Source organism: Rhinoderma darwinii, chromosome 1 (assembly GCF_050947455.1).
Source record: "Rhinoderma darwinii isolate aRhiDar2 chromosome 1, aRhiDar2.hap1, whole genome shotgun sequence".
Lineage (NCBI taxonomy): Eukaryota > Metazoa > Chordata > Amphibia > Anura > Rhinodermatidae > Rhinoderma > Rhinoderma darwinii.
In genome coordinates, this window is record NC_134687.1 from 441,923,294 (window position 1) to 441,936,859 (window position 13,566).

The window sequence follows — 13,566 nt, forward strand, 5'->3', positions numbered from 1 at the left end:
TATATATATATATAAATATATGTGTCTATATATATATATATATATATATATATATATATATATATGCATACACACATATATATGGAAGAAAATCCCACAGCACTCCGTGTTAGTGAAAAAAATGGTGGTTTATTAAGCCAGCACAAGCTGCAGCGTTTCCGTCCTGCTATGGGACCTTTATCAAGCATAGTGATACATACAACATGTGAACCATATATAGTGAGTATCTCATTAGCATAATGAGTAAACATTAAGACTGTATGCATAAAAAAAAACATACTGATATACATTCAAGTCCAAAACTTTAAAAATGTTTACAGTGATCAATTGCCAGTGATGGCATCAGTGAATGGAAAATTACAAAAACATTATTTAAAACATGAGAAATCAGCATAATTGTCCTGAAATCGAAAATGCAACCACATGTGTGTGGGTGGAGAACATCCGACCACTCACCAATCCGGGCTGGTATATGTAAATTCGTGAAAGGAGATGCAGGTCCGTACCACATGTTGAATCCAAAGCTAATCGGCGTCCTCAAACTTCGACTGCGCATGCTCGCGTATGGAAGACGGAAGACTGTAGTTGCTTAGCAACAACTGACACTCAAGCCAGTTAGTGAATTAAAAGCAGCAAGCAGCACAGGAAGGAGGAATGACATGTGCCAACTAGCATCTAAATCTGCCAGACCACGACAATCCAGGTATAATATTCAAATTATGATGACCTAATGTCTCTAAAAATCAGAGCACTGTAAAGCGTAACAGTGCACCATTTATAATATTGGTAGTCCCATTGGGGTAAGCAACGGAACCCGTATAATGTATCAAGACTGTATTATATAAATAAAGAATTTAAAAGGTCAAGAAGTTTGTATATACACCTGATTGTGCATTACTGGACTAGCTGAATTAGTCGGGCAGATATGGATACGTATCGTTGTATCTCGATAAATGCAGAGCTGGTGAGTGATCACAATGTTCCAATAATTATATTAAAAACATCAATATTTTCTATAAATAAAAAATTGTTCAACAAGATTGTCACAATTGTTCTAAAACAAAAAAAGTTGTTGTGTAACATGTATCACATACCGCATGCTGTTACATGCATGCATGTATATATACATTCAGTAAGGAAGACATGGCAAGGACACCCAACATTCCAAAGGCCATGTGATAACTAATTCAATCTCGCCACATTAAACTCAATGTTAAGGCCCCTAGGATGTAAGGAACCCATTAAGTGTATCCATTTAAGTTCACATTTGTGTAAAAGTCTGTGTCTGTCACCCCCCCCCCCCCCCCTGTAAGGAATGGGAATATGTTCAAGAATCATGAATTTCAAATCCTTCTCAGAGTGCCCTAAATCAAAGAAGTGTTTTGCCACTGGCAAATCACGTCTCTTTTTGCGAATGGAGTGCCTATGGTTGTTAAAACGGGTCTTAAAATCGCAAGTGGTTTCACCCACATAAAGCAGTAAACAAGGACACCAGATCACATATATAACCCACCCAGTATCGCAGGTAAGGAATTGTTTGATTTTATGTTGTTTGTGGGTAACAGGATGTAAAAAAATATTCCCTTTACACATGAACCGGCAATTAACACAGTGCAGGCAAGGGAAATTGCCCATATTTCTAGGTCTAAGGAATGTTTGTTGGTCTGTCACATGTGTTTTCCCTACTAGATTGTAGACCAGTTTGTCCCGTAAATTCTGTGGACGTTGTCACGAAGGATCTGTGGACCCACTGGGCCGTACCGCCTTGGCGGTAAGGCAGCTGGCCAACAGGGTGCAGGACAATGTCTATAGTTCATATATAGCATACCTGTGGCAGCACGGACAGTAGCTTGGCAGGAACTAGGCAGCAGGTGACGACAGGCGTGGGTAGGCAGTCAAGCGTGGTATCCAGCACGGCATGGCAATAGCAAGCACGGCACTAGATCGGGATATAGGAAAAGGAGCAGGAACGGGAAACACTGGGAACAGGAAACACTAAGGGACCAATTTGCAAAGACAGACTAGGGATACACAACAATGCTCAGGCACCGAACTAGGGGGCTGGACTCCTCTTATAGTCCAGGGTACTCACGGGTCAAAGGTCGTCCATGATGTCCGGTGCGCGCGCTGCTCCTTTAAGAGCGGGGACGAGCGTGCGCGCGAACCCTACGGGATCCGGCAGAGGTGAGTGGATGCAAGCGCTGGCGTCTCCTGAGGAGGAGGCTGGGGCCAGCGCTTGCCGACTCGTGGTTGCGGCTGTCAGCGGGAGCTTGGAGCTGACAGGCCGCAGCCACGGACATTACAGACGTCTGAATGACATAAGAGGTTTGTACTTGAATGTCCCAATATGTTTGTAGCTATTTTGTATGATGCCCCAATGTTCACAGCAACTGTGAACTGATTATCTCTGTATTGGATCTGATTCTTACTTCAAATTACTTTTCATTTGACAACAAATTTTTTTTGCAGGAGAAAGGTATGGCCATGGGCGCCAACATAGCGCCTACCTATGCTAATATGTTTGTAAACATGATGGAGGAGATGTCGATCTATGTGGCCCACCATTTCGCTCATGTCTTGAGATGGTGGCGATACATAGACGACATCTTCCTCATCTGGACGGACACACCAGAATCGTTACATGATTTTCATGCTTTTTTGAATCACATAGACTCAGATATTCAGTTCACTATCACATACTGTGAACTGATTATCTCTCTATTGGATCTGATTCTTACTTCAAATTACTTTTCATTTGACAACAAAAATTTTTTGCAGGAGAAAGGTATGGCCATGGGCTCCAACATAGCGCCTACCTATGCTAATATTTTTGTAAACATGATGGAGGAGATGTCGATCTATGTGTCCCACCATTTCGCTCATGTCTTGAGATGGTGGAGATACATAGACGACATCTTCCTCATTTGGACGGACACACCAGAATCGTTACATGATTTTCATGCTTTTTTGAATCACATAGACTCAGATATTCAGTTCACTATCACATACTCTGTATGACACTATTCAATTTTTAGATGTCTTGGTGGATATTAGAGACAATGTATTCCAAACCAGTCTCTACACGAAACAGACTGATGGCAATACGTTGCTTAGATTTGACAGTTGTCACCCTAAAAGAATGGTACGGTCTCTACAACACAGCCAAATGCTCAGAGTTACATGCATTGTTGTTGATGGAGTCAAACTAGATCAAACACTAGATCAGATGGTGGTTAATTTTTCACAAAGGGGCTATCCGAGGAAACTGTTACGTACGTGTAGAGACAAAATTTCATCTTCTCCCAACGTTGGTATCTTCGCTAAAACAAAATCTCTCAAACAACATGAATGTATCCCATTTGTTACTACATATAACGATTTGAGTGGAGAGGTGTCGAAAATTGTTAACAAACATTGGGGCATCATACAAAATAGCTACAAACATATTGGGCAATTCAAGAACAAACCTCTTATGTCATACAGAATTTACCGGACAAACTGGTTAACAATCTAGTAGGGAAAACACATGTGACAGACCAACAAACATTCCTTAGACCTAGAAAAATGGGCAATTTCCCTTGCCTGCACTGTGTTAATTGCCGGTTCATGTGTAAGGGGAATATTTTTTTACATCCAGATACCCACAAACAACATAAAATCAAACAATTCCTTACCTGCGATACTGGGTGGGTTATATATGTGCGCTGGTGTCCTTGTTTACTGCTTTATGTGGGTGAAACCACTTGCGATTTTAAGACCCGTTTTAATAACCATAGGCACTCCATTCGTAAAAAGAGACGTGATTTGCCAGTGGCAAAACACTTCTGTGATTTAGGGCACTCTGAGAAGCATTTAAAATTCATGATTCTTGAACATATTCCCATTCCTTACAGGGGGGAGTGACAGACACAGACTTTTACACAAATGTGAACTTAAATGGATACACTTATTGGGTTCCTTACATCCTAGGGGCCTTAACATTGAGTTTAATGTGGCGAGATTGAATTAGTTATCACATGGCCTTTGGAATGTTGGGTGTCCTTGCAATGTCTTCCTTATTGAATGTATATATACACGCATGCATGTAACAGCATGCGGTATGTTATACATGTTACACAACAACTTTTTTTGTTTTAGAACAATTGTGACAATCTTGTTGAACAATTTTTTATTTATATAAAATATTGATGTTTTTCACATAATTATTGGAACATCGTGATCACTCACCAGCTCTGTATTTATCGAGATACAATGATACGTATCCATATCTGCCCGACTAATCCAGCTAGTCCAGTAATGGACAATCAGATGTATATACAGACTTCTTGACCTTGACCTAAGCAACTACAGTCTTCTGTCTTCCATACGCGAGCATGCGCAGTCGAAGTTTGAGGACGCCGATTAGCTTTGGATTCAACATGTGGTACGGACCTGCATCTCCTTTCACGAATTTACATATACCAGCCCGGATTTACATATACCAGCCCGGATTGGTGAGTGGTCGGATGTTCTCCACCCACACACATGTGGTTGCATTTTCAATTTCACGACAATTATGCTGATTTCGCATGTTTGAAATAATGTTTTTGTAATTTTCTATTCACTTATGCCATCACTGGCAATTGATCACTGTAAATTTTTTTAACGTTTTGGACTTGAATGTATATCAGTAAGTTTTTTTTAATGTATACTGTCTTAATGTTTACTCATTATGCTAATGAGATACTCACTATATATGGTTCACATGTTGTATGTATCACTATGCTTGATAAAGGTCCTATAGCAGGACGGAAACGTTGCAGCTTGTGCTGGCTTAATAAACCACCATTTTTTTCACTAACACGGAGTACTGTGGGATTTTCTTCCATATCTATCTATATCCCCTGGTTCGGGATTACCTGCTTGCACCTGAGATCATCTTGGAATTGCAATTGGAAGTGCTGCTGCTTTTCTATTTGTGCACACACATATATATATATATATATATATATACACATATATAAAAAGCTTCTGCTTGTAGCGAATGTGACGCACGCACGTCTGCTAAAAGCACCGCCCCGGACGCTTACTTCAACTATGCTTGTAGCAGACATGACGCACACATGTCTGATAAAAGTACAGGCAACCACTTCCTGCCAGAAGAGCCTGACAGAGGGAGAGGACTCAGAGAAAATAAAGCTGCTGGGCAGGGTAAGGATTTATTCCTTCCCAGCAGTAAGAACACTTTTGTGCTTTTACAATCACATCTCTATGATGTGATTGCAGCGTGTTATGATGTGCTCACTGCAGGGGAAGAAATTAACGTCTGTCTGTGATGGTCACTTTACTGGGGGGACTGATGGTCACTTTACTGGGGGGACTGATGGTCACTTTACTGCAGGGGGATGATGGTCACTTTAATGGAGTGGGCTGATGGTCACTTTACTGGACGGGGCTAATGGTCATTTTAGTGGAGAGGGCTGATGGTCACGTTACTGTGAGTGGGGGCTGATGGTCACGTTACTGTGAGTGAGGGGCTGATGGTCATTTTACTGTGAGTGGGGGGCTGCTGGGCACTTTACTGTGAGTGGGGAGCTGATGGTCACTTTACTGTGAGTGGGGGACTGATGGTCATTTTACTGTGAGTGGGGGCTGATTGTCTTCAAGTGTTTCTTTCCTCTAACCTCCCATTGAAATTAATAGGATTGAGAAAAAATCTGCGGCGCTCATTTGGAGGGCTTTTTTGCCTGCATTTTTTGCATTAGTTTCAACGGCTTAATAAAACGCAGGCAAAAACGCGGAAAAAAAAGCGTCAAATAAAGCTGTCAAATCAAAATCTGCCTCAAAATTCATAAGAGTGTAGTGCTTGTTTTTAGCCATTTTTTGTCTTTTTCTAAACTATGTTTGATAGGTGTGCCTTGAGAAAAATTATTTTTCCAGGGGTGCCTCGAGTCCAAAAAGGTTGGGAAACTCCGCTCTAGATATTCGAGTGGACACAATATGTAGCTGATTTTTTTTTTAAAAATTCAGTCACACTAGGGCCCAGAAGACCTCTGGAAATGATTATAGTTGTTGTTGTTGTAGATGTGACTGATTAAAGAGCAATTTCACTTACGACATATGGTTGAATGGATGTAGTAGGCTCACATTAAAGATCACATAAAGATCACATTAAGGATGATTTTAAGAAAAAAGGACCACAATACTTTGTATTCAGTGGCGGATTAAGTAGACCATAGGCCCTGGGCTGTTCCCCCAAGCTTGGGCCCCCTCTCTCCACCACCGCCCTGCCACGTCATGTCTATATTAAACACCACCTTTCTGTGTGAGCATTGACAAATGTGTTACGATTCCCCTTGTCAAAGGGCTGTTTCCCTACATACTGACAGTCTCCCACCATCGCTGACAGTATCACACTGTGTAGGGACACATCCTCTTGACAATGGGAATGGTAACACGCATTTGTTTATTAGTTCTGAGTACACAAAGACTTTTTATAGAATACAAGGATTTCCTATAACAGACATGTCAGGAGAGGTGACAGATTTTGTATGAATACTGTGACTCACAAGTAGGGATGCACGGTGCATCGAAAATTCGATACTGTTTCGATACTGTGCATCCCTAAACGGTTCGATACCGCTATTTCCTGTATTTCGATACTGAGCTGCGCAGCCGCACACCTCAGTATAGTAATACATGAATGTATGGGAGCGCGGCTGCGGCTGTGTAATTCAGCCACAGCCCCGCTCATGAGTCATGATAAGTTCGCGGGGTCAGGATGATGCGATGCGGCCAGCGCTGCACTAATGATTGCCGGCACTGAAGTCAGAACATGGCGGGCGCACTGCAAAACACCTCCAGTGCCTGAACTGCCGCTCATTAGTGCAGCGCCGGCCGCACCTCCTTATGCTGACCGCGCGCGCACTTCCTGTCAGGAGCGGGGCAATGGCTGTATTACACAGCCGCAGCCCCGCTCTATAACGGCGGAGATCAGAGAAACCTCTCATCTCCGCCGTTATTCCCCTGAATGCTGCGATCACAGCAGACTGCAGCATTCAGGAGAAAATGAGAAGGGGGGATGCCCCTGGATCGCGTCACAGGGAATTCCTGTGACGCGATCGAGGGCCATACCATATATGGGCAGACAGCCCAGGGTCTATTGACGGACCCCAGGGCTGTCTTACCATATTTCATGTTGTTAGGACATACCCAAGTATGCCCTAACAACAGCCTGTATGCTATCCGTCCACAGGCTAATGTACTGGCATATATCTGATATATGTCAGTACATTAAAGTTTAAAAATAAAGTAAAAACAAAGTATTGTTAAATTTTAAAAAAAATACACATTCACCTTTTTTACAATAAACATTCAAATAAGTCTCAATTCATAAAATATTCACACATTCAGTAATGGCGCGCACAACAATTTTTTTGCATCATTAACCCATTATGACTGAGAAACATGATGGGATTAATTACTATTAATGTGAGGCGCGTTCAAAATTCATCAAACGTCGCGCCTCACATCAGAAAACGGAAGATTTTTTTTTTATTACTGTTGGCAAAGTATTGAAATTGGTATCGAAATCACAATACTAAACGAAGTATCGGTATCGAAGTCCAAATTCTGGTATCGTGACATCCCTACTCACAAGTGATGTTTTCTCTGATGGGAGTTGAGCTCTTTTCTTCTCTTCTCTATCTGACACAGACCGTTATGGCGACTTCTCCTGATGACTGCAGAGTTTCCTGATGAGAAATCTTTGCCCCTCGATTCTGCAGCCATTTTCAGCATCTATAGCAACACGAAAAGTCAGAAACTACACACCCTAAATTGTTTTATACCCCAGACCAAACCCCTAAGCAAATTAAGACCCCAGACCCATACATTAACTCAGATAACTAAATTCAGCCCCCAAGGGGCAACTAAGCTTTTAAAAAACTATTGGCGTGTCATAGTGACATGTCAGAAGTTTTGATCGGTGGGGGTCCGAGCACTGAGACCCCCATCGATCGCTAAAACAAAGTGGCAGAGCACTGTTCCACTTAAATTCTGATAGTCTTTCCTCAGAGCGGTGTAAGGACTCAGGCATTCTATTGTGCCCGTACAACACTTGCTAGACTATCAGAGGAAAGACAATCAGAAACAAAATGGCACATCATTCACCTGAGCGCTTCTGCCCCTTTGTTTTAGCGATCGGTGGGGTCTCAGTGCTCGGATCCCCACCAATGAGAACTTTTGACATGTCACTATGACATGTCAAATTGTTTTTAAAAGTTTAGTTACCCTTTAAGCAGTCAGACACCCCTCCCCCTGCAGTAAAATAACTCGAGGGCCAGAGCGTCTGACTGACTGCTGAGTGCCCTATGGGAGGGTCTGAGAACCCCCCTTGCAGTATAATCCCCCCATAGAGCCCTCAGTAGTCAGTCAGATGCTCTGATCCCCCCTTGCAGTATAATAACTACTAAGGGCTCTATGGGGGGATTATATTGCAAGGTTCTGAGCATCTGACTGACTGCAGAGGGCTCTATGGGTGGGAAAAAATTGCCCCGCCCATAAAGCCCTCAGCAGTCAGTTAGGCTGTGTTCACACTGGGCAGATACGATGCGTATCCGCCCTGTGCGCCGCAGTGAATTCTGGGAAAAAAGCATGAACTGTGGTGCAGTTTTTCGTCCGGAATGTGCGCTGCAAAAAACTGCAGCACTAGCCGGCCTGCTAGCAGGCCAGCCTCCTGGAATGACGTCTCATCCAAGGAGACCATTGCAGCCTGTGATTGGCTGCAGCGGCGGTCACATGGGATGAAGCAAAATCCCAGGAGGATAAAACACAGACTCCTGGGTAAGTATAATATATATTTTTTTTCGGAGTTGCATTTTTTGCAGCGGGATCGCTAAACTGCTATTTGGTGAAAACCCGCAACAAATAAGCAGCATTTACGCAAATACAATTGACATGCTGCGGAATAAAACTCTGCACTGCAGGTCGATTTCTGAGCGGTTTTTTTCCGCTCAGTATTTATGCAATGTGTGGATGAGATTTGTTTTATCTCATCCACTTTGCTGCTACTGTATTTGCTGCTACTGTATTTGATGCAGATTTTTCGCAATGAATTCCGTTGCAGAAAATCTGCAGTATTTACGCAACGTGTGAACTGGCCCTTAGACTTTTGAGATGTACTTTTTTTGTTTTTGTACATTACACACCATATACAATTCACACTCACACCACACACTGTATATTCAAACCACACACACTATACACACACACACTATACATTATGTACACTATACACACACATACTATATGCATTATACACACACACACTTACATTATACACTATAAACACTATACACACAGCACACACTATATAGACTTACACTATACACACTACATACACACACACACTTACATTATACACACTATATACACTATACACACAGCTTACACTATATAGACTTACACTATGTTCACTCTATACACACCACACTTACCAGAGCCTCCTCCTATTTGCAGTCTTGCTGTTATCCGTGCACAGCAGAAAAAAGGAGCAGACTGTCAGGGAGAGTGACGCCAGCACCTGCCCATCACTATCTCTGACAGTCTGCTCTCTACAGCTGATGTGCTGTGCGGCCCCTTACACACTGGGAGAGTGATGCGCCTCCTGTTCCCTGGCCTAGCTTGCCCCTGCAATTGACTCCCCCTGTACATCCCCCGCCCCACCTCCTCATCAGCAGGTGGGACCGACGGCCGGGGGAATGCAGCCAGCAGCAGCCGTACATTTGTGGTTCGGGCGGCCATGGTCCCCCTGGGAGCCTTGGGCCCTGGGAGGCCGGCCGAACCACCCATATGAGGATCCGCCACTGTTTGTATTCCAACTTCTCCTACTACTACTACTTCTTTCCAGACTCGATCCTCCATCATTGAAGTGCGGGGAAAACATTAGTGATAACCTCTATAGCCACCAGATTGAACAGTTATATCTATGTGAATTCTGTTTTCTAGCATTGTTTTTGATAATTGTATTTAAAAACTGTTTGCTTAATTCTCTCTAGCCACCAACAAAGAAACTTTTTTGGGCCGTCTGTGCAGTGGGAATTGGAGGGACTTTTCAATATGGATATAATCTATCAATCATTAATGCATCTACAACTGTAAGCAAATCTTTATAAACTTTGTTGATACTTTGTGTAAGAACAAATTCATTATAATGAAAGGACTTGGTGGAGTTGTACTCAGGCTATGTAAACTCTATACCTGCTCATTGCTCTCTGGGGAAGGCAAGTACAGTAGGTGGCGGGTTACTTTAACTAACATATGTTTAACTAGCTAGTAGGGTGTAAAAAAGTATATGTACAATCTTACAACCAATAAAAGTAAAGTAAATAGTGAAGTAAACATCTATATTTTATCACTATGAACATATATATTGTAAGTATTAAAATATGTTAGAATGTTTTTCCCTAAGACAGTGTATTTTCCTGTATTACAGCTATACGTTTATCATCTTGGGCTAGGCAAGTTTGGCCATTCTTTTGGGGGCAGCCCCTTAAACTGTATTTTATCAAGATTGATAGCTGTGTGGTGCAGTGCAATGTAATATATATCGGTAAATATGGCTGTACAGTCCTAACTTGATCATACGTAGTAAAGAAAAAAAAATATGTGTGTTATGAAGTTCAGCATTTAAGACTAGCTAACACAATTATGTTGTATCTCCACATTTATACATTGGATTATAAAAGAAGGAAGAAGGGAAACCTTTCCCAAAGGCCTTCCAACTTCTTTCATCAATCAAGAAGCCTCTCTCGCAAAGCCCCTATTAATTATAATAGGAGCTTTGTTGGAGGCTTATGGCTTTTGATGGTTGGCTGAGATACAGGATTACCCACTCTCCCTGACGTGTCTCTCACCAGGATATTTAAAGAGGATCTGTTGCCAGAGTTCACAATCTAAACTGCATACATAATTAAATAGATCTCTTAGACCTGATGAAGCTGGTGTACTAACTTTGAAAACCCATGCCGGAAGGACTATTTAATCCTTTTTCATAGTTTCCAGTTTTATATTAAAATGAGCAGAGTGCGCTAAAGTTCGGGAAAAAATATCATTTTTCCATAAAGGAGTTGTCCCAGTAGAACAATCCCTTTTCATATGCCCTGTTAATGCATATAGACATCATGGAAGGGGGTCCCCTGCTCAGGACCCCCTCTCTGAGTCAAAATGGAGAGTCACTGATTATCAGCTGTTCCTGCCCGTCCTTGTATTACATAAATGGCTATTGAATGGTCATAATTTAATACTAAATTTTCCTATGCAACAACCACTACAGGGGAAATATATATATATATATATATATATATATATATATATCGCAACTTTTCCCACCAATGACAGCTAATGGCTTGGGGTTTCAGAATTCGGACCTGCAGCCATCAGCTTATTGCCAGACCGGCTTCATCCCCAAAAGGGGTTGGTCATAACGCCTTTAAATAAATACAATAATAATTCACAACCTGAAAGCGTGTTATATATATATATATATATATATATATATATATATATATATATATATATATATATATATATATATTATTATTATTTTTTTTTCACATAAGATCTAGTTTGACTAATTTAGAATAACAGGGGATATCTGAAAGGAGGAATATACTTTTCCCTATCGTTCCAAAGGCAGCACACAATGGGTTAATGACCTGCTTCTTCCCAGCTAGTACAGAAGAAAACAGACAATTAGTCTTAATTACAACCTCCTCATTAACCCTCAGGCCAATGGTATAAAGCACACCTTGCAGAGACACCCAATGTGTTTTTTTCTTCTGTCCCAGCTGGACAGGTTATTTTTCTCCTCTCAACAGGTTTTCTTATTTTGTGCAATGATGGCCGTGTGTGGAATCCTAGGGAAGTCTCTAGTGCGTCCACTTAGCCATCCGAAGTTGTTTTTCCCACTGTGTGTGGTGTTTACTGGAGTGGCATTAAATGACACCTACCTGGTCGGATGATTAGGTGTGTCTCGTGCGTCCTACCAAAATTCACGGCCGGAGCATCAGCAGTGATTTCTGCTGGGTTGGTCTGGAGTAGAGCCGCAGGCCTGCACTAAAGTCCCTGGTAAGGGATATTGCCACTGCGCAACTCCGGAAGTCAACGCTGGGATACCCTAGTCTGTACGTAATCGGAGTATGCCCAGTTCCGGAACTCGGCACAGTGCACATGCGCGGAAGTTGCCGGCCATCGCGAGACGCCAGCTTTAATATAAGGGCGCGCTTTTCAGCGTTTGTGGCCGGTAACATTGCCAGGCTCGTACCTCCAGTCAGCCAGAAAGGTAGGAAGCGGTTATTTATTTTGCTCTTTAAGGTTTATAGAGTAAAGAAAAGGTCTTTTATTACTGGTCAAGCCTGCTGTTTTCTCACACTGTCCCTATGTTTGTCCCTAGATGCCTAACTCTCAAAGGGGAAAATGCTCAAAGAAAGCTAAACATAGGATGCGTTCTCAGTGTGAACAGCCTCTATCTGATGATTATGAAGCTGATATATGCGATACATGTTTACAGCAGCATGATGATGATGATGTGGATGTTTTCCTGTATAGCATCAGGCTAAAAAGTTTTTGGACTGGTTTAAAGGGACTCTGTCACCACATTATAAGTGCCCTATCTCCTACATAAGGAGATGGGCGCTGTAATGTAGGTGACAGTAATGCTTTTTATTTAAAAAACCGATCTTTTTTCACAAAGTTAGCAGCGATTTAAGTTTATGCTAATGAGCTTTCTTAATGCCCAAGTGGGCGTACTTTTACTTTCGACCAAGTGGGCGTTGTACAGAGGAGTGCATGACGCTGACCAATCGGCTGATATATCGCTATGTGCAGCCTCATTCCCCATCCCTAACATTACTACAGTGTCCTGATAATGAATACACATGAAATCCAGCCTGGACGTCATGTGTACTCAGAATCCTGACACTTCTGAATCTTTTTTGTGAGATTCCAGCAATGGATACGAAATCTCGCGAGATCTCGGAACTAAACGAGATATGGTTTCACTTGCCGGAATCTCACCAAAAAAGAGTCAGAAGTGTCAGGATTCTGAGTACACATGACGTCCAGGCTGGATTTCATGTGTATTCATTATCAGGACACTGTAGTAATGTTAGGGCTTGTGTATGTGGTTGCACATAGCGATATATCTATATCGCTAGTGCAGTGTAAATGAATGGAGAGGAGTGCATGATGCCGATTGGTTAGCGTCATGCACTCCTCTGTACAACGCCCACTTGGTCGAAAGTAAAAGTACGCCCACTTGGGCATTAAGAAAGCTCATTAGCATAAACTTAAATCGCTGCTAACTTTGTGAAAAAAGATCGTTTTATTAAATAAAAAGCATTACTGTCACCTACATTACAGCGCCGATCTCCTTATATAGGAGACAGGGCACTTATAATGTGGTGACAGAGTCTCTTTAAAGACCATCTTGTTGAGGCTTTTAAAGAGGCCAAAGGGGAATGCAGTATTTCTACTAAACATAGAAAAACAACTGCTGAAGAAAACGTATGCTCAATAGATCACTCC

At 42.0% G+C, this 13,566-nt stretch overlaps 1 protein-coding gene across 1 annotated transcript in view; it reads left to right on the forward strand.

Annotated features, from left to right (window-relative positions):
* The first annotated feature begins 260 nt into the window (after positions 1-260).
* Positions 261-13,566, forward strand: part of LOC142743295 (solute carrier family 2, facilitated glucose transporter member 11-like) — a 57,096-nt gene continuing 43,790 nt past the window's right edge. Inside the window, exons 1-2 of the mRNA XM_075853918.1 lie at positions 261-288; positions 10,042-10,136. Coding sequence (XP_075710033.1) covers positions 261-288; positions 10,042-10,136 — 123 coding nt within the window. The remainder of the gene's footprint in view (positions 289-10,041; positions 10,137-13,566) is intronic.